The sequence below is a fragment of the Leptopilina heterotoma genome, unplaced genomic scaffold (assembly GCF_015476425.1).
Source record: "Leptopilina heterotoma isolate Lh14 unplaced genomic scaffold, ASM1547642v1 Lhet_180, whole genome shotgun sequence".
Lineage (NCBI taxonomy): Eukaryota > Metazoa > Arthropoda > Insecta > Hymenoptera > Figitidae > Leptopilina > Leptopilina heterotoma.
This window is the reverse complement of record NW_025110897.1, coordinates 295,604-321,414: the sequence shown is the minus strand read 5'-3', so window position 1 is coordinate 321,414 and position 25,811 is coordinate 295,604. Positions and strand designations below refer to the sequence as shown.

General features: G+C 28.9%; 2 protein-coding genes across 2 annotated transcripts in view; one reads left to right on the top strand and one right to left on the bottom strand.

Annotated features, from left to right (window-relative positions):
* The window catches only part of LOC122499978 (transcription factor SPT20 homolog), a 166,602-nt gene that overhangs the window by 23,414 nt on the left and 117,377 nt on the right, over positions 1-25,811 (top strand). The gene's annotated exons all lie outside the window — the stretch shown is intronic.
* LOC122499979 lies at positions 1,356-9,876 on the bottom strand. The gene is made up of 3 exons (XM_043608603.1): positions 9,571-9,876; positions 7,509-7,653; positions 1,356-1,482 (listed from the first exon to the last, which is right to left on the bottom strand). The coding sequence occupies exons 1-3, from the start codon at positions 9,833-9,835 to the stop codon at positions 1,437-1,439; spliced, it is 456 nt and encodes a 151-aa protein (XP_043464538.1). The 5' UTR covers positions 9,836-9,876; the 3' UTR covers positions 1,356-1,436.

The window sequence follows — 25,811 nt, the reverse complement described above, 5'->3', positions numbered from 1 at the left end:
ATATGTTATATTTTGTGCTCCAATACAAAGTATCACAACCATGTTCACAAGCAAATTTTTTTTCATGATGTTTCAAAATGATGGTAAAGTTTGGATGTGGGCACCTAAATTGATTCGGTTGTGGACACCACTCTTATTCTTGACAAATCGTGAAATATCGTAGTCGATATAATCATAAGTAATTCCTTACAACATTTAATAGTGTTTTATGAATTTTAAAAGTTTCGTAGTTTAGCACGGAAATTAATATGACAAGACTTTGATTTTTATGCGTCGTTCGTAGCTAGTGACTATGTTATTGAGGTTCAGTGTTAGAAATCTTATATGTCCTTACATGGGGAGGAAGTAATGTCAAAATTAGAAAAAATCATCCTTACGTAGTTAATGAATGGTTACTTAGTTAATTTTTTGTATTTTTATTTGATTTTTATTTGATTTTTCAAGAGTGCCCATAACCGAACCAAAATTTTCTTTGTTAGAAAAATGCCCACTTTATTGAATTTTTAATAAAATTTTTCTAGTCAATAGAATCAATTTAGTTTCTTCATCAGTAGTTAGCTAAGGTCCCTAGGTTTAAATACATATACATATGTTTGCTTATTATCTACAAGGACACAAATTATGAGTTAAAAACGAAACTATGCCCACAACCGAACCTCTTCCCCTATGTTTATTATTCATTACCGTCAACCGGGGCTATTTTGTGCACCAAATCGCCATTTTTGACTCAAAGATTTATTAAAATCAGAATTAAAAGAATAAAGAAAATCAACTTTTGATATATGTATGTTGATTTTCTTTAAATTTAAATTTCTTTAAATTATATATTACGCAGATATTAAATAACATTTTTTTCTTTTTTAATATACATTTCTAATAATATATTAATATAATTATAAAATTTTCGTTTAAACACTTGTAAATAACTTTAAAACATGATGAAATATTATTACATATATAAATCTCATTTAGCTTGATGAGGTTGGCAAACCCTAGCCAACGAAACGTCGCTTTTTTAACAACACACTTTTGAATTCTCATTCAAATCTTACCTTCTCAAGATCATAATATATATTATCAACAAATAACAAAATATGGAAGAATATATTTCTAACTACTTACTAAATTTTATATTTATTAAGCATAATTATTCATTACATCAATACCATTAATTATAAGGTAAATGAACAATTTAAAATAATAAAATTACTAATATCATTTTATTTTATATTTACAGACAATGTAAGAAAAAATCAATAAATTTAATATAAAGTAACGAAAGCTCGGTAAATTAATAAATTGTTGTTTTTTAACATAAGTAAATAGTTTAAATTAAATATTTCATCACTTCAGATTCAATGATGGCAGGTATTTGAATCACTTTACTTCTTCATATTTGTTTTAATTAACTCATTATGAAACATGTTATTGATTCATTACTCTCTCTCATTATTGAACATGCATAGAAATTCTTTGATTGACCTATTGAAATAATACATTGTAATTATTTTTAAGGAGTTACGTACAGTTAGAGCTTAAAAAAAGCTATTTTTTGGAAATTTTTTGTGTACATACATTAAACTATTAAACTAATTATTAACAAATCTTTTTCCACATAAAATATACATATTTCAAGAAAATAAAGAAGGAATCGTAAGTTCATAGATAGTAGATAGTAGATGCTATCAGTCCATCGCTGCATAGTATTATTCTACGCAGAGATGTACTAATTCCATCTACTCAGCCTGAAAAGTAGTGGTGGCGTCAGATGGCATAAGTCTATTGTCCGCCCAATGGTATAATACTAGCAGATTTCTTTCCGTGTGGTTTTAAGAAAAATGAATTCTAAGTTTTAAGTACCACCGCCTGGCCACAGTGACGGCTGAGACGGCTCCATTCAAAAATCTATATCTCCATAAATAATGGTCCGATTTGTCTCAAATTTTCAGAGAATACTCTTGAAATGGTATATTTTTAGAAAATGCAATTTAAAAAAATCGAATTTATGAAAATTCTAACTGTACGTAACCCCTTAATCATCTTATTTATTCATATAGTACAGAGAACTTCAATATTTTTTTAAATAACTGACTAGATAGCACAACATTTTGCAAAAATTGGCAGCAATTTTGCAATGCAAACTTCGCAAATTTTCATTGCAAGCTTGCAACAAATTTATAGCAAATTGGTAAATGTCCGCCTTGTGTAAAGTTTGCGGAGCAAACTTGCAGAAAACTTGTGTGGCAAGGTAAATTAATATGTCTGCGCAGTAGTTTTCTATGACATATAGAGCTGCACACTACATTTTGTCACCTTCCCCAAGAGGGAAGGTAAAATTTGACAAAATATGTACTTTTTGAAAATTTTTAAAGTTTTCAGAAAGTTTGCTGCAAGTTTTCTGTGAAAACACATTTGACAATTTGCTACAAATTTGCGAAGTTTGCAATGCAAACTTTCCGTAAAATGTTGTGCTATCTGGGTGTGAGCCATGAAATATCACCTTTTTGGATTATTAAGGTAATATCAGCCCTAAATTAAAGACATTGGTTTTTAAGTAATCCTACAAGGAAAAAACAATTCACTGGCCTTAAAAATTCGGAAACTAGTCAAGAAATCTTGGTATGCAAGAACCCAGACTTCCGTTTAAAGTATACCCGAAAACGAAAAGCAAGTCGCATTCTGGAAGTCATCTCAAGTGATGTCTGTGGTCTGATAAGTCCACCTACTCATGATTGTAAAAAGTTTTCGATAAATTTCAAGAATACGTAAAACATGTTGAAGCAAAGTTTGGAACAAAAATTGAGAGATTTCGGTGTGATAATGGAGGCGAATATACGTCTGCAGAGATGAAGAATTTTTGTATAAAAATGGAATAAAATGTCAATTTACTATTGCAAGAAATCCGGAACAAAATGGAGTTGCCGAAAGGTACAATCGTACCATAATGGAAAAAGCCAGATGCATGATTTTTGATTCCGAATTAGATAAATCCTTTTGGGGCGAGGCTGTAAGAACGGCTGTATTTCTTACAAATCGAACACAAACCAGTGTATTGCCAAACAATTTAACTCCAGCAGAAATCTGGTACAACGAAAAAACTGACATGAGTAAAATAAAACTATTCGGTTCAATCGCATACAATCTTGTCCCTAAAGAAGATAGAAAATCGAAATTAGATTCACGAAGCAAAAAATTAATAATGGTTGGATATACTGATAACGGTTACAGATTGTGGGACGATGAAAATAAAAGGATTGTACTCGGAAGAAATGTTGTCTTCGAAGAATTAAAATAGGACCAAACACTTCGACAAATTATTCCAGATTATGATAGTCAAGATGAAAATATCGAAGAACCACTTGACATAAGCAGAAACATATCAGACGAAAGACGACAAAAATCAGACGAAAATACAAAAACATCAAAAGAAGATGCTACCTTAAGAAGAAGCTCAAGAAACAGAAAACCTCCAAGTTTTTTAGAAGATTATTCTGGATTTGAGGCGAATCTAATGATAGCTTTATCAGTGGGTTGTTTGCTTTCTAATCTACCCAGTAGTTACAGTGAAGCAATTAGTGATAATAGTTGGAAAGCAGCAATTCAGTAGGAGCTGAATTCTCTCAAAGAAAATCAAACGTGGGAATTGGTACCACCATCTGAAAATTTACGTTGAAATAAATTGCTAAATGAATTCCTAAGTAAAATCCCATGTAAATCCCCACGTAGGAAACCACATGGTTTCTTTAGTAATGCTAAAGATTACTGTCGTTCCTATACTTTCACCGCTAGGTGGCGAAAGTTACTTCTCTCGCTGTTGAGACGATTCTGGAAGTATATAAGAGCTGAGAACCTGTAGCACAGAGGTCGTGTTTTAAATTATCATTTTTTTACTTTTTTGATGACTTGTAACATTAATACTATTTATTATTTAATTTTTTATTAAATAATTTTTAATCCTTTGAAAATTTCTTCATTGGATCTTTAATAAAATACTATGTGATATCTCATATTAAATCCTAGGTGAAATCTTGCATGAAATCCTATGTCAATTCCCATATAAAATTCTATGTGAAATCCCTTGTAAAATTCCAAGTGGATACCCATGTAGGGATATTCAATAAGGTGGATAATGTTTTTCACATTGGATTTGGTTTAGGATTTGACATGGGAAAATTTAAAAAAAAGGAAAAAGGATTTCACTTGGGGATTGACTTGGGAAAATAATTATATATAAATAATACTGTTTTTCACATGGGATTTGGTTTAGGATTTGACTGGGAAAAACATGCAGGATTTCATGTGGGATTTGATATGGTTTTATCTATAGATAAACTGTCCAAATTCCCCATGTCTATTCCTAACTAAAATCCTGTCTCAATTTCCCATATGGTTTGACATGGGAAACCACATGTTAAACCACGTGGTTTCCTTCATGGAAGTAGGGATTTACATGGTTTTTGACATAGGAACCCATGTGGTTTCCCATGTGGGGATTTTCAATAGGGTCGTATGGTTACAATTAGATTGTTGTCATCCTTGTGTCTTGAGAATGATTTGCTTGTGCAACAATTGGATGTCAGTTCGGCATTTTTGCATGATACTTTAGACACACCTGTTTATATGAATCAACCAGATGGGTGTAAAATTGATTTAAATTTTGTATGTAAATTGAACAAGTCAGTATGTGGACTCAAACAAGCTCCAAAATGTTGGAATTCACTTCTTCATAAAACTTTGATCGGTTTATGTTTAAAACGTTCACAAAAAGATCCTTGTTTGTATTTTAGCGATGACACTTTTTTATTAGTATACGTTGATGATCTTATAATGTTTTCTAAGTTTTTAAAAGTTCTAAACTTTATTAAAGATAAATTGTCTCAAGCATTTAAAGTAAAAGAACTTGATAACGAAAAGATAACTTTTCTGGACATGGAAATTTCTAAAGTCAATAATTAATTGCATATCTCTCAAAAGAAATTAATTGAAAAAGTTATAAATCGTTTTAACATGTGTGATTGTAAACCCTCGAAACTACCAATGCAACCAAAGTTACAACTGCTCACTAATTCAAACATTGTAAATAAAGAATTACCCTAACGTGAATTAATTGGTTGTTTAATGTATATAATGCTAGGCTTTAGACCGGATCTCAGTTTTTGTGTCACGTATTTCAGTCAATTTCAAAATAGTTATTCGGAAGAACATTGGCAACATTTAAAGTACGTTATTAAGTATTTAAAGCAAACGATGAATTTTGGATTAAAGTTTAAAAAGTGTAGTGATTCGAAAGTTAAATTAATTTCCTATGTAGATTCTGATTTTGCTAACAGTATTGTTGACCGTAAAAGTATAACCGGTTTTGTAATAAAATTAGTCAATAATTCGATTTACTGGAAAACTAAAAAACAGAACATTGTCACTCTTTCTAGCGCACAGTCAGAGTATGTTGTCTTAACAAACTGTGTAACAGAAAGCCTCTTTTTAGCTCAAATGTTATTCGAAATTGCAAATCATGATGTTTATCCAATTAGTATTTTTGAGGAAATTCATATCTGCATAAAGATGGCGTCTACTTTGGAAACTAAACGAACTAAGCACATAGATGTTAAGTTTCATTTTGTAAAAGATTGTGTAGCTGAAAACAAAGTTAAGTTGTTCTATATCTGAACTGAAAAACAAGAAGCAGACATTTTTACAAAACAATTATCCGAAAGTAAATTTAAGTATTTCAGAGATCGTTTAAACGTAAAGTTAGTTCTTATATTGAAGCACGGTGTCTCTGCAACCACGTTAGGTTAGATAACTCAGTTGTTTGAGTACTACTGTACTGTTTATCTCAGCTCGTAATAAATAAATGTTATTTTCTCGAAATTCGTTTTAGCTATTTGTTTTACTTTATTTATTCCCATATAATATAGATTTGAATAATAAGAAAAATCGTTTGAAACATTTATTTGATTGGTTAAAACTGTTCTATTTTACTATTTTATTACAACTATTTAACTATTCTACCACAGTGAGAGGAGAGATAGTCACACAAAGCGCCCAGTATAGACTGTTGTTGGAAAAGTGAAACAATACCCATCAGAAAATTATACAGATCTCTCTTTTTATATTATTCAAAGGTTTAAACGAATTCTTTAGTTACAAAACGCTCTAATGGGACTCTAACTTATTCCTCGCACCATGTCAGTTTATTTGCTATCTGTGAGTGCCTTTACTGTAATGTTGTTCAGTTATCAAGAAAAAGTTAGAGAAATTTTTCTTAAGGGGGTTGACCCGTGTGACGTCCGTTTTTTAACTGTTTTTTGGGAATTTTTTTTTAGGAGCGATTAAAACTTGCAACTTTGGATTTTTCACCATACATTTAGTATCTATTGAAAATTAAATTAATTAATTTAATAATCTATTAATATTAATATTAAAATTATTAATATTATTAATATTAATATTATTAATATTAATATTAATTTAATAATCTATTAAATTTGTAAATGTACTTCAGTACATTTTCAAATTTTTAGAAGTTAAAATAGTGAAAAAAGTCCGTGATACAGCGCTGTGAAATAATACATGTAAAAAAAAGTACAGCATTGGTCTCCACGATTCCGACCAACTGAGTGATCTGAATTCAAAAAGTGAATAAGCATTTTAATTCCTGTTACTGTAGCTACAGCCCGAACTAGGATTACTTAAAAATATTAAGAAATAAAATTTTTATGCGGCTTTGAATTTTTTTTCTAAAAAAACAATTTTTTTTTGGATCTGTTTTGTTGTATAGAAAAAAAACGAAGTGACCTTTTTTAATTATCCTAGTTCAGGCCATAGCCCCACATGTGCTGAACACTCCCTATAAATTTCAAGGTGATCGGTCAAGAAGTTTTTGAGATATCCTGACGACCAGTTGAAAAAACGTGGTTTTGAGAAAAACGATTTTGAAAGTCAAACGGTTTTGGGATGCATTACAATCTTCAATACCAAGACAAAATTAAACTAACCGTTGTATTCGAAATTATATTTTTGGACTCTAAATATGCGGGTCTATATCACGTATCGAAAAATCCTTCTAACCACTTATTTTGCAAAAGTTATAGATGCGATTTATATAAAAAAATTTTTTTTGGTTTTTTTGCACTCATCACACGGTTCAATTACTGCAACATAACTTTCTAACGACATCACATATCGAAAAATCCTTCTAACCACTTATTCTACATATGTTATAAATGCGATTTATAGAAGAAAAAATTTTTCGACTTTTTGAATCCATCACACGGGTCAACCCCCTTAATCCATGTAAGACATCCTGATAGTATTTGAAAATAAAATAAGATGGAGCGAGTATTTCAATGTTTAAAATACTTTTGTAAATCTTATATATGAATCGATGTGATTTTAAACTGGATTCCCATGAAATTACATATTATAATAGTTGAGTGTTATATTTGTAAAGTTTTATATATATTAATAGAATTTATTTTTAAAATTATTTGGAATTCGAATTTTACCATCCGGTTTCCAGTCGTTGTATAGCATTTCGAATTATGTTATTTCTTTGGATATTATTGCGTGTTAAGAATTCTCCATCTACAAATCCTTGTTCTAAATTTCTCATTCGAATCTCTTCATCTTCAATGGTATTTTTCAAAGAAACTATAAGGTAAATTTTTTTTTTAAATTATATTTGATCATACAAATATGCTTGAGAAATAAAATCTTATAAAACAGGGGTATTTTCATTTAAAGGAGAAGTCTGGTGAAATTGGTTAAAAAATTGATTTTTTTGCTTGAAAATATTCTTAAATATGTGGAGAATGCTCTCCTGTAATGGTTTTTTTTCAAATTTTTATAAAATTTATTAAATCAGTAAAATTCTACAAACTACCGTAATTTAATTGAGGGTGCACATTGAATAACGTCGTTACACTATACGTGGTTGTAATAGTGGGATGCATGTATAATCTCTAGAAATCATTAGTTAGAAGTTTTAAATGATTGAATTTCATTTATTAGAATTTTCTTTTAGTAGAATTTCATTTTTTTCGAATTTTTGTTTAATCGATTCTAAATTGACCCGAATATTTACATTAACAGATTTATAAATACTCGAATTTTTATTTATGAGAATTATCATTTAACACAATTTCCATTAATGGTACTTTCCATTAAAATGAATTCTTATTTATACTAATTTTTATTTACAACAACTCTTATTTTACATTATTTCTACTTAGTCTAATTTTGAAAAGACATAATTTCCATTTCGGCGAATCTTTATTTGTCCAAATAAACATATTAACATTTGACAGAATTCTTAAAAGAACGAATGCTCATTTGTGCGAATTTGCAAATGGCCGACATAACAACATGCCGAAAGATTTCGGCGCCAGTTTCAAAACTGACCAATCACAATTTTCTTAACATTTTCTAATTGGTCAGTTTTGAAACTGGCGCCGAAATCTTTCGGCATGTTGTTATGTCGGCCATTTGCAAATTCGCACAAATGAGCATTCGTTCTTTTAAGAATTCTGTCAAATGTTAATATGTTTATTTGGACAAATAAAGATTCGCCGAAATGGAAATTATGTCTTTTCAAAATTAGACTAAGTAGAAATAATGTAAAATAAGAGTTGTTGTAAATAAAAATTCGTATAAATAAGAATTCATTTTAATGGAAAGTACCATTAATGGAAATTGTGTTAAATGATAATTCTCATAAATAAAAATTCGAGTATTTATAAATCTGTTAATGTAAATATTCGGGTCAATTTAGAATCGATTAAACAAAAATTCGAAAAAAATGAAATTCTACTAAAAGAAAATTCTAATAAATGAAATTCAATCATTTAAAACTTCTAACTAATGATTTCTAGAGATTATTCATGCGTCCCGTTGTAAGTGATAATATCATCATTGAGTAAAATAGAAGAAAAATTATAAAGATTAAGTGTTTTAGAAAAAAATGAAAAAATTAGATAAAAGGGAAGAAAGATAGGGATAGAAGTAGGATCGAAGCATTTTTTAATAATTGTAGAGATATAGAAGAAATGGAGGTACTAGTGTATAAAGAGGAAATAATTCCAAAAGAGGATACTTCGCTTCTTAGTTGAAAAAAAGGACACGTCAAAAATATTTGTTATACATAAATTTTCAATTGACGATTCTTTGTGTAATGCAATTGTTTTATGAAGATATATGTTCATAAATCTCTTAACATAAAAATCCATAAAACAATTACATTATACACATAGTGTCGCTAAACAAAAATTTGTTTATAATGAATATTTTTAACGTGTCCTTTTCTTTAACTAAAAAGCGAGCCAATGCATGCATAGTTGTCATGGTAACACATGAGAGTAAGTAAGTCAGAAAATTCAAATTTCATGTTTTTTCTCTCTTACTCTCATGCAGGCAGTAGAGCTGTGCGAGCGCCTTAACGCGCACTGGTTTGGCACTAGTTATAATAATTAATAAACATATCATAGATTTTAGAATTTATATAATTTTTCTGAAAACTTTTAAAAACGCAAAAAAATGGTTGTTTTTGTAGTTAATAATATAATAATTTACTTATGAATTTCCAGATTCCTGGATGTAGTCCTCCTAATCGAGTAAAAAGTCTCTTATTTGCCGACTCACTTAAATTATTGGTTCTGTGAATAAGATCTCCAACACAATAATTATTTTTCTTCGGGCCCCAATATTTTCTCAGATATTTGATGAATTTTCTTAATTTTTCGTGGTACTTTTCAGGGTAATTGTTTATTTCCTTTTCTATTTCATCAATACCGTCTAAAAACTTATTGACTGGAAGTAATGGCAAGTTTGATGCCATTTCCAGAATAAGTTCATTAGCATTCTTTAATTTACACGTGCTTTCCCAATATTCTCGAACTGACTGATAATTAAACAAGTGGAGGTAAGAAATTTTATGTTGATTAAATGTACATTTTAGTTTTGCAAATTTTGTGTAGTATAATATTTTCTATTAAGGGGGAGTGACACGTACCTTTGAGGTGCCTTTTGAACCTGTTTTTCATGAATTTTTTTAAGATACAGGAATAATGTAAACAAAATTTGGTTTGGGGGACTTTATTTATTAACTTTTTAAGTTTAAGAAAATATATTTATACTTAAAAAAAAATTTCAATTTGTTGCATATAGAGGGCGCCGAAGTTAGTCTCGTTTCTATGTAGGGCAAATCGGTGGACAATATTCTGATTAAACCGTTTAATCGAAAACAAAAATTCAAGGTTTTTCTGAATCTGTGATAGATTTAGCTGACGAAGTCAGTCTAATCAAAACTGTTCTGGCTAGATTGCCCACCGTTTTGAAAAATGTCACTTCGAGAAAAACGCATTTAAACTTATGTAATGTGAAAATATGAAACCACTGTTAATCTATGATGCCTGCACCATATAAGTGACTTTCTACATTAATATTTTCTTCATTTCCATCCTTTCGAATAATTTGAAGCTGTCTTTTGTATTCTTGAGCTGCTACACGGAAAAATGTTTTGTGTATTATTTGCATTTATTAGTACTCTCGTTGCATAAAACAGAAGACAGATATGGAAACGTCACTTTAGGACTTTCGATGTCCTGTTTGGTACGTATATTGCCCGCGAAGCAATGTAAATTCTCTACCAACAACAAATGACTGCAGCAATTATTTTTTTTGAAATAGTTGTGTATCCTAACCACCGTGCAAAAACATAGAAATCAACTTGTGGACAATACGCAATAAAAAAGATGGAAAACTTTTTAAAAAATAAGATTGAAAAATCAAATCCATTTTACAAAGGTAAGTATTTTTAGTAAATGTTGAAAATTCCTAAATGACATTCTAAAAATTGGAATAAAACATAACCATATTTTCTTCTCTGTTTACGAAATGAAATGCAAAATTCTATACATTTATAGCAAAACCTTTTTAAGATCGATATTTTTTTTTATATTTACTAATAATAAGCTGAATATTAAATAAAAATATCTATAAATAATAAATAAAACTTAGATTAATTTATACACATGTTTTTTTATGAAATATATATTATATTGTAATTATTTTACTATTATAATTTAATTCTTGTCAATTTTAAATAAATTAATAAATAAAGTATTAATTTATTACTATATAGATTTGATAATAGAAGAAATGGAAGTTGATTTCATTGATGAATCTGAGACGGATAATATTCTTCAGGCACAAAATACAAGCGAAATATTAGGTACTACTGTTAATTCTGAAGAGAATGTTGGTATTACAAATAGTGTAGTTACCACTTCAGAAGTTACTTTTTCAGGTAGTTCATTACTATAATTAAAAATTTGTTAAATTTTTTGGTTATCTACAAATGTCACAAATTTTAACGACTATTTTAGATTTTGTAAAGAATGATATCTTCCAATTATTAAATTCTACTTTGGAGGGTCAGACTATTCTTGGGGTGTATAAAAATTCGAAAGCTTTAGATCACGGTAGACTTAAAAATTTAATTATTTATGATGAACTGAAGAACGATCCAATAAATTACAAGTAAGATTAGGAGATGAAATATGTTTATAATATTTTTTATTTATCTAAATATTTATATTTATTATTTATTTTTATTTTGTTACTATTATTATTTAAATAATAAAAACATGTCGATTTTTATAAGCATTCTTTTAACATAGAATTTCGCATTTCATTATGGAAATATTAAAAAGTCTTTATAACAATATTTATTGAAAAAACTGTTTCTAGGATAAAACCTTCTCGATTTTTGGAGCTGGCATCAGAAATTCACCAATTATTCCCAACAGAAGATATAAATTTGTTTTATATTCCGCATTCTAAAGGCGAGAGTAATGAGAATTTAAGCGCAAGAGGATCGCTTTATAACCATTATAAACTAGTGAGGAAAGATCTAAGAATTGCTGGAACACTTTTGATCGGAAATAAGCCAATTCAGGAAAAATCAACTTATAATGAAGAAGATTTTTTAAACTGTACAACTGACGTGAATGTTCCAAATTGTACATTGGCAACAAAATTAAAATTATGGGACGAGACACATGAAAAGCGCATTCATTTACTATCCCATAAAGAGAACAAAAAAAATACTTTGACACTTAAAAAATACTTTAGAAGTTTTTTGAATTTGTGCTCACCTCATGGGATCCTATTAGTAAATATATTATACTGTTTTAATTTTTTGTTTTAAAATATTTCACCTTTTAACTGAAATATATACTTCCCTGATAATTTATAAAATTTGTTTTTAACAGTATACTAATTGTACTTTTTTATTCATGATAGTTGGAAGCAGATTTTCAAAAAATTATTGAAAAATACGCTAACACTAGTTTAATACCAAAAAAAATAATTCCGGAATTATCAACATTGTTTTCCACTAAATGGCCTGAACTAGCAAAAAAAATTCTTCTTAATTGCAAGCAGTCAAGAATTTTGCAAATTAAAGAATTTCTTATTGAATACGAGGATTTAATCAAGGCTGGTATGACTTGGATTATCAATGCCATAAATTCAAATATTTAAATTGACAAATAATAAATATTTTAAATATAAAATTAATAAAATAAATAAAATTGTTTAAAAACAAATAAAATTGAAAAAATATAAGTGCAGCTAGATTGAAAAAGATTTAAAGCATAATAAGTCTACTTGATAGTCGTAAAATGCTTTGAAATTGTATTAGATATTTAAAAGAATATTTAAAATAATATTGAATTTTTTTTAAGGTACTCACAATGACATCCTTGCCTTTTTTCTGTTACCTCTGTGCATAAGAACAGTTTTGAGTAAAAAAGAAGAAAAAGTAACTAAAGAAGAGATCTCAAATTGTTTTATTTTACATGTTAAGGAAGCACATAATTTAGAAGAAGCTCAAAAAGATTTCGAAGAATGGTTGTCAAAGCGTGATGTCGAAGTTCTCCCGTATGTAATTTGCGTTGGCCAATTAGACAATGCTCAATTCTACATTTCGTTAAATAACGAAAAATACGTATACGCGAATTGCACCCAAGCAATTGAAGACTGTTATAAATGCCTTATAGCTTTGCAAAGACAATCACCATTCTGTGCTTCTGTGTGGTCATTCTTTGATCAAGCGATTTATAATTTAACTTTCAAAAAAGTTAATTCCTTTGTGATAAAATTTATTTCAGATCTCAAAAAAATCCAATAACTTCTGCAAGCTGTCGTGTTGATTGTTGAAATTTAATTTCAATTTTAAATTGAAAAGAAAAATGGATTATATTTTTATACTGAATCATATTTTGGGATTTATTTTGGCACTTTATGGCGATCCAGGATTTCCAAGGAAAATTGTGCAAGATGTTATTGATTATCTTAAAACTTTCATTAAAAATGCTTACATACCATCTTTAAAAAAGGACCTATTAGATATACTTCAAAACGAAAATATTTCACCGAACTCTCTTGATAAGATAAACAATTGTTTCGAAAGATACACTAATGTTTTTGACGCTGTTGACACTGAAGTGAAACGCTTTACAATTTTAAAAAGGAGAGGCCTTTTTCCTGATTTTCATGAATTTCCAATTGGCAAAACTTTCACAACCACAATTGTCGAAAATGAAGAGATTTTAACTCCGAATTTAATGTATGGTGTTCACATTCCCCTTCGATATAGTCTAAAACTTTTTCTTGAAATACCTGGCATATTTAATGGTATAACAGAATACGTTAAAAATCTGTCGAAAGAAACTAAAATTATTACAAACATAATTCAGGGTGATTTTTGGAAAAAAAATATGCGTTAAATTCTCTTGTTGACACAATTTTGCCCCTCTACATATTCTTTGATGATCTGGAATTAGGTAATGCATTAGGAAGTCACCGTGGTGTGAATAAATTAGGTGCCGTTTATGTAACTATCGCTTGTTTACCTCCCCATATAGCTAGTCGCTTGCAAAGTATAATTTTTTCAACCCTATTTTATTCTTCAGAAAAAAAAGAAAGTACCAATGAAAACGTTTTTAAAACTCTGATTAATGAATTAAACTTTTTATGGGAAGAAGGAATTACAATAACTATTGGAAATGTAGCGAAGCGAGTCAAATTTCAAGTAGTTTTGATTCTAGGTGATAACTTGGGATTAAATGGAATATTAGGTTTTGTTGAATCGTTTGTCGCTAAATATTGCTGTAGAATTTGTACAATTTCTTCTGATGATTACGCTAAATTTACAAGTGAAGATAGGTCGAAGCTCCGAAATAAAAGTAATTACGAAAAAGATACTGCACTACATGACGAAGGAAAAACTGGTATTAAAGAATCTTGCGTTTTTAATAAAATCCGTGGATTTCATGTTACTGAAAATATTTCAGTTGACCTGATGCATGATTTTCTGGAAGGCGTGTGTAAATATGTATTAGGCGGTATATTGTATACATTTATTTTTGAAAAAAAATACTTCACCTTAGAGAATCTAAATGATAGAGTCAGGAATTTTGATTTTGGATTAGAAAACTCAAATAGGCCCCCGTTAATTAAAGTCAAACAAGGCAAAAAGAAACTTAATATGTATTTCTCTGCATCAGAAATGCTTTGTCTTGTCCGATACTTAGGATTAATTATAGGCGATTTAATTAAACAATCAGATGAACACTGGAACTTATTTAAAAATTTACGTCAAATTTTAGATATTTTAATGTCACCACGAGTGATTCGTACAGATGCAGAAGTTTTAAAATTCATTATTAAAAATTTAAATGATGGTTATGTTAATTTGTATGGTAAATTAAAACCAAAGTTCCATAATTTAACACATTATCCGGAAATTCTGTTAACTCATGGGCCGGTTGTCAAATTTTGGGGTATGCGTTTCGAGTCATATCATCGATTATTAAAATCTACTGCAGAATCAACTTCTTGCACAAAAAACTTGTTGAAAACTATTGTTACTAAGCAAGCATTAAAAATGGGTCACATGGTTCATTCTCTAACATTTGATGAAACAATTAAGTTTGGTTCACTAAAGGAAATAAATGATAATAGAGAGAATTATGAACAGGTGGAAATTCAAAACACTTTATATCGTATCGGAACGTATTTAGTCTTAAACATGGAAAATAGCGAAATTGAATTTGGCAAAATTAATAACATCATTTATTCACAAAATGACATTTATTTTGATATGCAAGTATTTGAAGAAATAACTTTTGATCATCACTTCCATGCGTATATAATAAACGAAAATAGCATCGAAAATAGAGTACTTAAATATACTGATTTACCCAAGATAGCCCCATTACTGTTTGTTGTCAAAAATAAAACCCACTATCTTGTTCCTCGTTACGGTTTATAGTTTAATATTTATCATTTCTGGCATCACGAAATGTTATATTACTGTTATTCATTTTGTATTTAAGAATAATTTAATTTCAAATAAATCTTATTAAAAATGTTGAGTGTTAAAATTTATTTATATTGCAAATATGTATAAAAGGACTTCCTTAACTTGCTGAATAAGAATCTGTGGAAATTTATTAAACATTAAAGTTGAAAATAAATATATATTAATTTTATAATAACAGTGTTTCGACAAATTGTGCAGAGTACTTGAAATTGCAAACTTTAAAAGATAAATTTTATAAATTTAAACAATTTCCCTAATTTTTTAAGGTTTCGTTTAAGTATTAAAGGTAATTCAAAATTATTCTAATTATTTTTTTATTTAATTCCACTTTATATAACGCAATAATAGATTTAATTTTATGTTTTTAAAAAAACATTTTAAAGGAGCTTCCGTCAACAATGAAAGACTAATATAGGACAATAGTATAATATGCAAAACTATATAATTACTATAATTTATTTATAATAAGCACGTTATTAATTTTTCAAAAATTATATATTTTAAATTATAGAAGTTAACCTAATTTTTAATAACATTATTTTTGTTAAAAAAATACAAAAATTTTTTAATCTTTTTGTAATAAAAATAATAATATATACAAAAAATCTATATTATAAATAAATAACCATATTTAGATTTTTTGTAAAATAAAAATTGTAATTTACAAAATTTTTAGTAACCTTTAATGAAGTCCTTTTTTAATAATTTCAAAGACTGAATTAATTTTTTTAACCTGAACTTTATGTTCGAATTAATTGCTTAATAAAATATTTATTTTGTATTAATTAATCAATTTTCATATTCGCAATTAAAATATGTATTGAGCGTATGTTGTTTTTAATTTGGTACAACATATGTACCCCACGCATAAGAGAAAACAATTACTAAGATTTCACAAAACATCAAACCCAAAAGTGACAAATCTGTTATCTGCAGGTTAAGATATAATTATATTACTATGCATAGTTCAGACGATAGTCCAAACATTTTTCCGTGTACGATAAAAAAATAGCCATTGGTGCTAAAAATAACTCGAAGCGCTCTTGGACACCTTTTCCAGATATCGATTTGTTTCACATAAAATAACTTTGAAATTACTTCTCATGATATCATTTCTATTCTACACCTCATAAAGTATCGTTTAAGCAAAAAATAAATAAAATCAATATTTTTTCGGGTCAAAGGTGTCACTCCCCTTTAATAAATCTAATATGAATATTTACTATTAAGAGGATATCAAAGTTGTTTGGATTTTAATGAATTCTTTATTTAAAAATCTTTATCGATTTTAACAACATCTTTTGACTTGTGTTTTTGAATTTAGTGAGATAAAAATCGGTACACATACACATTTTTTTTATTGAAGAAAGTGTGTAACCAAAAACATAAAAATAAATAATTGTTTATTTTCGAGTTTCTAAACAATCCATTCTAAGGTGTATGATACAATTTTTTTATGACTTTTACCTTCTTTGAATGAAACCAACAGATTCTGTATACGGCATTTGAATAAGTTTCCCTTATGCTCTTCATGACAGCTGCTTCGCAGTCTCCCATTACCATTCGTAATTTTTCTGTCAACATTGGGCAAAACTCATTTAATTTTTCAAACACTGCTGTATACAAATCACTTGATCTGCGTGTCATCAAAATAAAAACAGCTCCAACAGCCTATTTGAATTAAACTGTTATAGAAACTTGGTTTGGAAAAAAAGATGTTAAATAAAATAAAAAACAAACTTTCTACGGATTTTAATTATGAATTCATATTGTCAAAAAAAAAGAAAAAAAGGGAAGGGCAATGGATGGGTATATATTAGGCATTAAAAAGGATCGGTGTATAGAAAAGTCAAATTACACAACTGGAGGAAGAAGTTATAGAAACTTAAATAATTAATGAACATGGGATATCTGTTGTGTGGACAGTATGTAATTATGAAAATAGTGAGTATTATCAAATACTGTTAAAATTTTTGAAAGGTTGGAAGAAGCGGAATTTCTAGAAGAGAAATGAGTGATTGTTGGAGATTTCAACATTGAAAAAACCTAGGTTCAAATTGAGTAGCCTACGCTACTTAATTTGAAACGCAACAAAAATGAACCTAGTAGGTAGCGCCACGTTATATGGCGTTTAACATGAGCTCATTTTGAGTTGCAACATAAGGATTAGACTATTAGGAAGGTTTGCTGGTATTAATGCACCCAGGTAGAAATTTGAACTCTATAATGACCAATCAATGTGTAACGATGGGCTATAATATAGCAAATTGCATGCATTGTACAGTACAGCCATCGTCGTCGTATTCTGCGTTAATGCAAGGAGAGAGTAGCAAACGCGCACGTAATTCGCGCCGCCTGCAGTCGCTCCCCCCCACCACTCGCTCTCTTCGTACCGCGACAGAGCGAAACTCTTATATCTCGCGACACGATTCAAACTCCTCAGTACGTAGCCTGACATGCTTCAAGGAGCTCCTTGGGAAGGATGGTTACGAACTCACTCCCTAGCCATTTTACCACTTGGACCTCCCTGCGGGAGCTCTCACGAGAGGACCTCGTGGTAAAGATTTCCTATTCCTATACTCTGCCCCCCAGGTGTATGTAGGAGCTCTTATTGCACCTGAGGCTAAGCTACGGAGATGATTTCTTCTCTCAGGGAGCACTCTGGACAAGAAATCGACCGTTGAGTTTCTAATTCACAAATCTTTCGCGTCGGACAAGAATATCGGCAGCGTTTCCGGTATTAGAATCTTGTTTCTGCCTTAACGAAGAGCAGATTCAGTTTCCTCAGAGTGCACGTCTTGGTCGCGTCGGTCATGATAGATTATGGAATGAATTCTAGACTAGTTTCGTGAATTATAAACTCGATAGTATGCGATAGTTTCAGACAAAAGGAAAATCTATGTAAACTAGTTTCGAATATTTTATTACTCGCATTTTAGTTATTTTTATTGTTAATAATTATTTGATTAGTAAATGTTAATTTACTCGCGTCTCGAAATTATATTGTTATTATTATTTCTCGATTAGATTCTCGATCATTATTTTATTTTCGTCGTACTGGAATTATTATTATTATTTTCTACTTTATTATTGTTAATAATTTCTAATTATTTATTATTTTTTGTAAAATATTATTTTATTATAATATACTTTTCTTTCGAAGGTTTAATTCTCGCCTCGTTATTGACTACACCTTTACTCAGAATCACAGAAATCAAGTTAAGCTCAATAGATGGCGCTTTACGCCATTAACTATGGATAATTATTTATTTAATTAATATTTAAGGGAACCCGAACTCCATCCGGCGAGCGAATTCCCAGCAAATAAAAACCCTATCATTACAAATGGAAAGTTTTTCTAGATTCTGATTAGTGATTGATCAGAAAATCTGGCAAGTGATTGATTAGAAATGTAACGCGCTGCTTTAGCAGTCAATGGTTAGATTATCTGGCCAGTGATTGGTAAGTAACTGACCAGTAACTGGACAGTTTTCTGCTCAAAATCTAGAATAAAATATAATTTTTCCTGGTTCTTTTTATTTTGTTTATAATTAAATATTTATTTATATTTTTGTGTTTAATCAAATATTTAAGACTAATGAACAATTACTCTACTAATAACACTTAAATCTACTCTCTAAATCTGAATAAGTCAATACTCTTCCACGTAAAAAAATAAGTGCATATACACTTGAAATAAGTGAAATTCAATTTACTCATAAGTGAAATTTCACTTATTTTACGTGTATATGCACTTATTTTTTACGTGGAAGAGTTTTGAAACATGAATAAGTGCATATGCACTTAAAAAAAAGAAGAGAGAGTAAGAATGAAAAATTCTCACGCATGGGGGATCAAACCACACGCAGCCACGATTTCTAGATAGTAACTTATCATAACTACAAGTTTAAGAACTGAAGTTCTATTCCGATTGTGACAAGAATTTCTGGCCAGTGATTTGTCAGAAGTAATGATCAGAAATTATGAGCAGATAAACTGTTTAGTCACTTGTCAGAGACTTGTCGGCTTATCTTGTCAAAATTTAGAAAAATATAAACTTTGGTAATTATTTGACAGTGAAACGATCATAACTTTTAAATAAAGTTACTTTAGACTTTTCTGTTTTTTACCGTATGGAACATAAAAATTATTTTAAATATCTAATTATAAATGATTGACTAAGAGTGTATTTTTATGGGACTGGTGCTATTTTCCTTAGTATCTGGCAGAATGTGCTTTTTACTCAGGCAATTTTTGCCCAAGAACAAAAGCAATACGAATAAAGCAATTGTTTCTTTTAAAAAAAGCATTTTTTGCCGAAAATAAAGGCAAAAGTTGCCTTAGTTTAGGCAAAAATTACTTTTTTTTCAAAGAAAAAATTGCTTTACGTGTATTGCTTTTGTTCTTAGGCAAAAATTGACTGAGTAAAAAGCACATTTTGTCTATTATTTTTTTCAGTGTATCACGATTTTCTGGCTAGAGATTTGGAAAAAACTAGAATAATTCTTTTAATAAGAATCGGCAATTTTTTCTTATCACTGGTGGACCAGTTTTTCTAGGTGGAATCTTAAATAATTCTTGGAATCAGTGACTGGACAGTGTCTGGAAAGAAATTCTTATCACTATTATGATCAGATTTTCTGGCCAGTGACTTGACAAAAGTACTGTTCACAAAGGGGAATTGCTTTTATCCAGTGATACTGGCCAGTCATTTATTTAGGACTGGCCAAATTGTCTTGGCAAGTAAAACTCGCTCTTGAGTCTACAGCTACTAGAAGAAAACAAATTGACGAATTTCTACCTAGGCAGATAGTGAAGATGAAAAAAGAAATAGCAGAGATAATGTGATAAATAATGGTGGCAGATTTACTTCCAATTCTTACTATCATTTATTGGTATTTAGACCCGAAAATATTTTGAATGATAATGCTAATTTGAACAAGCCATTTAAACAATACAGAAACTAACTATCCTTGCCCCATCATCCCCTATATCCGACTTGTGTCCCGAAGGTGCAGAATTCGAACTTTTCTGTGGGCGAGATTTTTCAAATTTAGTTTGAAGTGTAATGTGTACAAAGTTCGTTAAGAATGTGAAATGAAATATACGTTTAAATAATAAATAATAATTTTATAAAAAATAAATAATTTGATTTGTTAAAAATAGGTTATAAATAGAAGTATGAAACCTCGAAAAATATTATTTTAAATAATGAATTCAATTGAATTGCAGTATTTATTAGGAACTAGAGAAGGACGACTAAAACACAGTTATAACAGAAATCAATTTACAGTCTGCAGACAAAAATTTCTTTTTCCTGACGATGTCCCAGATATAGAAATATCTTTGCGGGAAATAGTATCCTTACAATCCTTGACTGGTGGACAAGGATTTCAAAGATGTTTCTGTAAGGGGAAGTGTAACACAAAAAATGCAGCTGTAAAGCACACAATCTGTTATGCAATTCGAAATGCCATGGGAGTAATCCTTGTCAAAATAAATAATAGTTTTCGGAGGATAATTTAAATAATAAATTAAAATGGTTACAAAATGAAATATCAATATTTACCAACCAACACTGGTCAATGTGCACATTTACCGATTTTACATGGTAAATGTACGAAATGTTTTCATTAATTTAAAAGTTCTTCACTTTTACCAAATGCACTGAGCAAAATGGATATTAAGCTTTAGTATCTAGATATTAATGGTCAATATCTGTGACAGTCAAATATGTAAACATCTTAGATGTCCAAATTTAATATCTCAGATATTGGAAAAATACGTGTTTAAACGTATACCTCACATTTACAGATTATACTCTTTAATATCTTAGATATTAAACCATAACATCTAGATGATATGCATTAGCATCTTTTCTTAATATCTAGTATATTAAGATTTTTAATATCTACTTTTCTCAGTGCGGCCTGGTGATTGTGTACAGTAGAGTGCAAAGATGCCTTCCTAGTTTGAACGTGTCGCACTCATATGTATATATTATATAAGTATATACATATGAATACTTATAATTTAATTTTAGAATAAATTTCTTTTTGTATGTATACAGTTTACCTTATCCATAATCCTTATCAATATGGTATAAAGTTGACAAACTTTTGGAATTCTAGGAGTAACCTGTAATTGTATATTTATTATAAGTTCTATTGATTTAATATTATAGATGTTTCATAACGTATATTTTAATTAATTAGTTTGATTATTGCGATTTAATGATACCCATATTTTTTACTGTCCCATAAAATTGTTCCACGGAACTCAATACATAAGAAAATCGAAAGTATTCCGATTTAAAAGAAAAAACTTATGTTATCGGTAAAACTTAGCAAATCTGTTTTTATTTATCCCAACTGACTCTAAATAGAAATTATTTCCAGGTTTTGCTTTTGATATCATAATTTAATTGTATTATAATGACAAAAAACTTAATTATGTAAATAAAATATTTATTTAAGAACCGTTTTCTAATAATATTGGTAATAGTATTTAGAGGCCTTTTACCATGATTTTCATTACGATGGTTTTTACCATGAACTTTCTTATTATCTTGAACTTTCTTACCATCATGGTTTTCAAATTTTTTTTTAAATTTAACCTTTTATTATATGATTATTAATGCGATCAAACACAAGATGTGTTTTTGATTTGCTTATTTTCGTTTTAAGATTAAAAATTTATTTATTATTTTTAAAAAATTGCCTGATGAGGACTTAATTAAAGTCGAAACTTGTAGCAATTTATACAATATTTTTGTAAAAAACGAACATCTTTAACCGTAAAAGGCCTCTAAATGCTATTATTAAATAAAATATTGTTACCTTAAAGGTTCCATCTAAAAAGATTTCGTCAACTTCATTCAATTTTTCTATTAAATTTGCACTAGAAAAAATTAGAGCTGTTTTATCGTTCTTTATAATAACTGCTTTCAATAATGTAACTGATGGTAAGAAAGATGAAAATATTATTTCCGCAACGTTGAGTAGAGATGTCGGTTGTTTGTAGCCCATTTTCCTTCTCACGCGAAGCATTACTTGTTTTTCTTTTTTATAATTTAAATTTGTAGGCTTCTGATCATTTTCAAGCCTTAATAACAATGTACAAAATATAAATTGAAATTTTGATACGTATAATATTTTTTATCTTTAAAATACATATTAAACTTCAATTTTTAATGAGATATCTCATTATTTATAATAATAATATGATAGAATATTAGTAATTAAATCAAAAGAAATTAATTTCGATTTATAGTTATAGTTATTTATAGTTATAGTTATTTATAGTTATTTTCGTATCAAGGGCGTAAAATAGATGATTGGGACGATAGCTATAAAATAAGGGACAGATGGGACACAATTTCGCACTCGAGACGAAGCTGAGGTCCCGAAATCTTGCCTGAGTCGTAATACCCTTTGCGCTCATCCCGATGGGAAATGCTAGTGTAGTGCCATTGTTCACCACTGGCTTAGTACTCAGACTATTGTTCGGCTGTAGTCTAGCCGAGCCTCGACAATTAGTGCTGGCGCAATACAGACTTTTTGTTTCGTCAAAGCTTGGACAAGCCACAGCGGCAAGTGCTGACTGAGTATAGAAGAATGATTTAAAACGCTCTTTGCCAATATTGCTTTTTTACATAAACTGCAAAGAAATTATAAAAAAAATTTATGAATATTTATAAATATAAATTTATTGAAAAAAATTAATATTTTAGTTTACAGATATTCATTTTTTATTTTTACTACATTTAATAATGATAATAATAATTTAACATAATTGTTTACTTTTGTAAGTAATAAATTATTTAAACAAATTAAAATTATAAATAAAATTTAAACTTTAATCTCAACAATAATTTGATTCTTATTAAAATATTATTATACTTCTTATTATGAATAAAAAATTATTCAATAATTAGCACTTGTAAAATGTTAAATGCAAAAATTAAATTATTTAAGTCAATTATTAAAAATGTAGTTTAATTTATTTTATTTCAATTTATTATTTTTAACGTATTCCTTTTTTTTCTCATCTTTGATTCAATAATTGTAAGTCTGAATGATACTAAGATATTAAAACTTTACTGCACACACGCGTCGTTAGCATAGTGGTTAGAGCGTTAGTCTATAAGTCCGTAGGTCGTAGGTTCGATTCCCCTTGTTCGCAATTATGTTTATTTTCATAGATTTGTGCACGGAAAGAAATCTGCTAGTATTATACCATTGGGCGGCCAATAGACTTATTTTATCGGACCCCCACTACTACTTTTCAGGCGAGTAGATAATATTAGTCCATCGCTGCATAGTATTATTCTACGCAGAGATGTACTAATTCCATCTACTCTGCCTGAAAAGTAGTGGTGGCGTCAGATGGCATAAGTCTACCCAGTGAGAAATTGCCAATATAGACTATAAACGGTCCAATATCGGTCCAATATTGGTTGCCGTGCTGGGCGCCGATTGACTCTCAATATTGGACCAATATGGGCTGATGCTTGGGATGTAACGGGTTCGCCAATCATTGGTTGTTAATATTGGTCCAATATTGGCCGAATATTGGCAACCAAGAGAAAAAAAATTTTTTAAATAAATTTTTTAATTAAATAATAATAAATTAATGTTTATAATTTTTGTTTATTATATTTATTTAATTAATTATTTATTTTTAATAATTTATATAAATAATATATTATTTATAAATTATAATTATTTAAAAATGCAGCAGCTATTAGGAAACAGCATTCTGCAAAAAAAATTCTATCATTGAAAAATCAATGATAGGCGAGAGGGAGAGATATCCGCGTCATTAAATAAATTCGCAGATATACTCTGGTCTCGCGTTGAAACCGAAAAAGACCACTAAAAACAAATTCGTCTCTTCCTTTACTCCCTAGAACCCCATAAATAAGTACACCCTTTGGAGGACCCGGTAAGAAGCGTAGAATTGCACGGGAACTACCAAAATTTCAAAAAAATTTATTATTCTGAATTGACTTCACAAAAATATGAAACGCTCATTCAAAAGAATCAGAATCTATAGCAAATCAGTAGAAATTTCTATTCCATTGAATTGACTCAATACCACTCAAGATTCCACTAGAAAGTGAGGTTAGGTTTCAAAACTTGACGTTAAACATTGAACACATGAAAATTCCTGTCAGTAAGAGCATTTTATATTTTATCGGAATCACTTTGCGTTTTTTAACCATATTTTCACTAGTTTTAATATTTAATTTTAATAGTTTAGCATTGAAATTACAATGAAATTCACACGACTCGAAACATAACTGTCACTGCGTTTTATTTTAAGACAATAACTAGAAGAGCTCCTACAGACAATTGTAAAGATTAGGCTTTTCCAAATTGTTTGTCAAAAGTTGTAGTCCTTTTAATGCGCTTCTGAAATTTGAAGCAGTCTATTGAGAAGAATAAACATTTCATATTTACTCGTCGAACATTCTATTCTTTTGAATTGACTACCTAAAATCTTTAGAAGTCAATCCAGTCAATTCAAAAGAATAGAACTTCTCGAACTCCATATTTTTTTCAATAACTTTTAATATCATAAAATTTTGCGCATGAAGAAAAATAGAAAATTTGGATTCTTTTCTACACGGAGAGAAAAAGAAAGTTATACCAACCGGAGACCACGGTTAAAACTACTTGACCGACGCAGGCGTTAAGGGGAGAGACCGGCGAAATTTGAACCTATCAAAATATCCATCGCTGAGAGGTGCCAAATTTTTTTTAGCATCATTTTAGATGCAAAATTATAATTTGGTGTCAAATTTAAAAAAAAAAATTTTTTGGCCATTTTCAAAAAATTTTTTTTTTCAAAATTTGAATTTTTCAAAATCGATACGATTGATTGTTGGGGGACATCTGAATAGCTTGTAAAAAAAATTTCGTTAAAAAATATTAATAATTGTAGAAGTAGTTCCACTTTTTAGGTTAAAATTCTGCAAATATTGCATTAAAAACGCTCTTTTTTAACTATTATTTCTTATTTTTCACTCAAAATACACAAATACACTTATACACACATAATACATACATAAACACACATAAAAAAAAAATTTTTTATATTTAAAAAAAAATTTTTTTTGGACATTTTCAAAAATTTTTTTTTTCAAAATTTGAATTTTTCAAAACCGATACGTTTGATTGTTGGGGGACATCTGAAAAGCTTGTAAAAAAAATTTCGTTAAAAAATATTAATAATTGTAGAAGTAGTTCCACTTTTTAGGTTAAAATTCTGCAAATATTGCATTAAAAACGCTCTTTTTTAACTATTATTTTTTATTTTTCACTCAAAATACACAAATACACTTATACACACATAATACATACATAAACACACATAAAAAAAAAAATTTTTATATTTAAAAAAAAATTTTTTTTGGACA

Excerpts from the sequence above, each read along its gene's own strand:
- LOC122499979 (XM_043608603.1), bottom strand. The coding sequence starts at position 9,835 with ATGGCATCAAACTTGCCATTACTTCCAGTCAATAAGTTTTTAGACGGT. Across the intron at positions 7,654-9,570 it reads AGGAATCTGGAAATTCATAA|TTTCTTTGAAAAATACCATT; the intron begins GTAAATTATTAT and ends TTTACCTTATAG. Across the intron at positions 1,483-7,508 it reads CAACGACTGGAAACCGGATG|GTCAATCAAAGAATTTCTAT; the intron begins GTAAAATTCGAA and ends TTATTTCAATAG.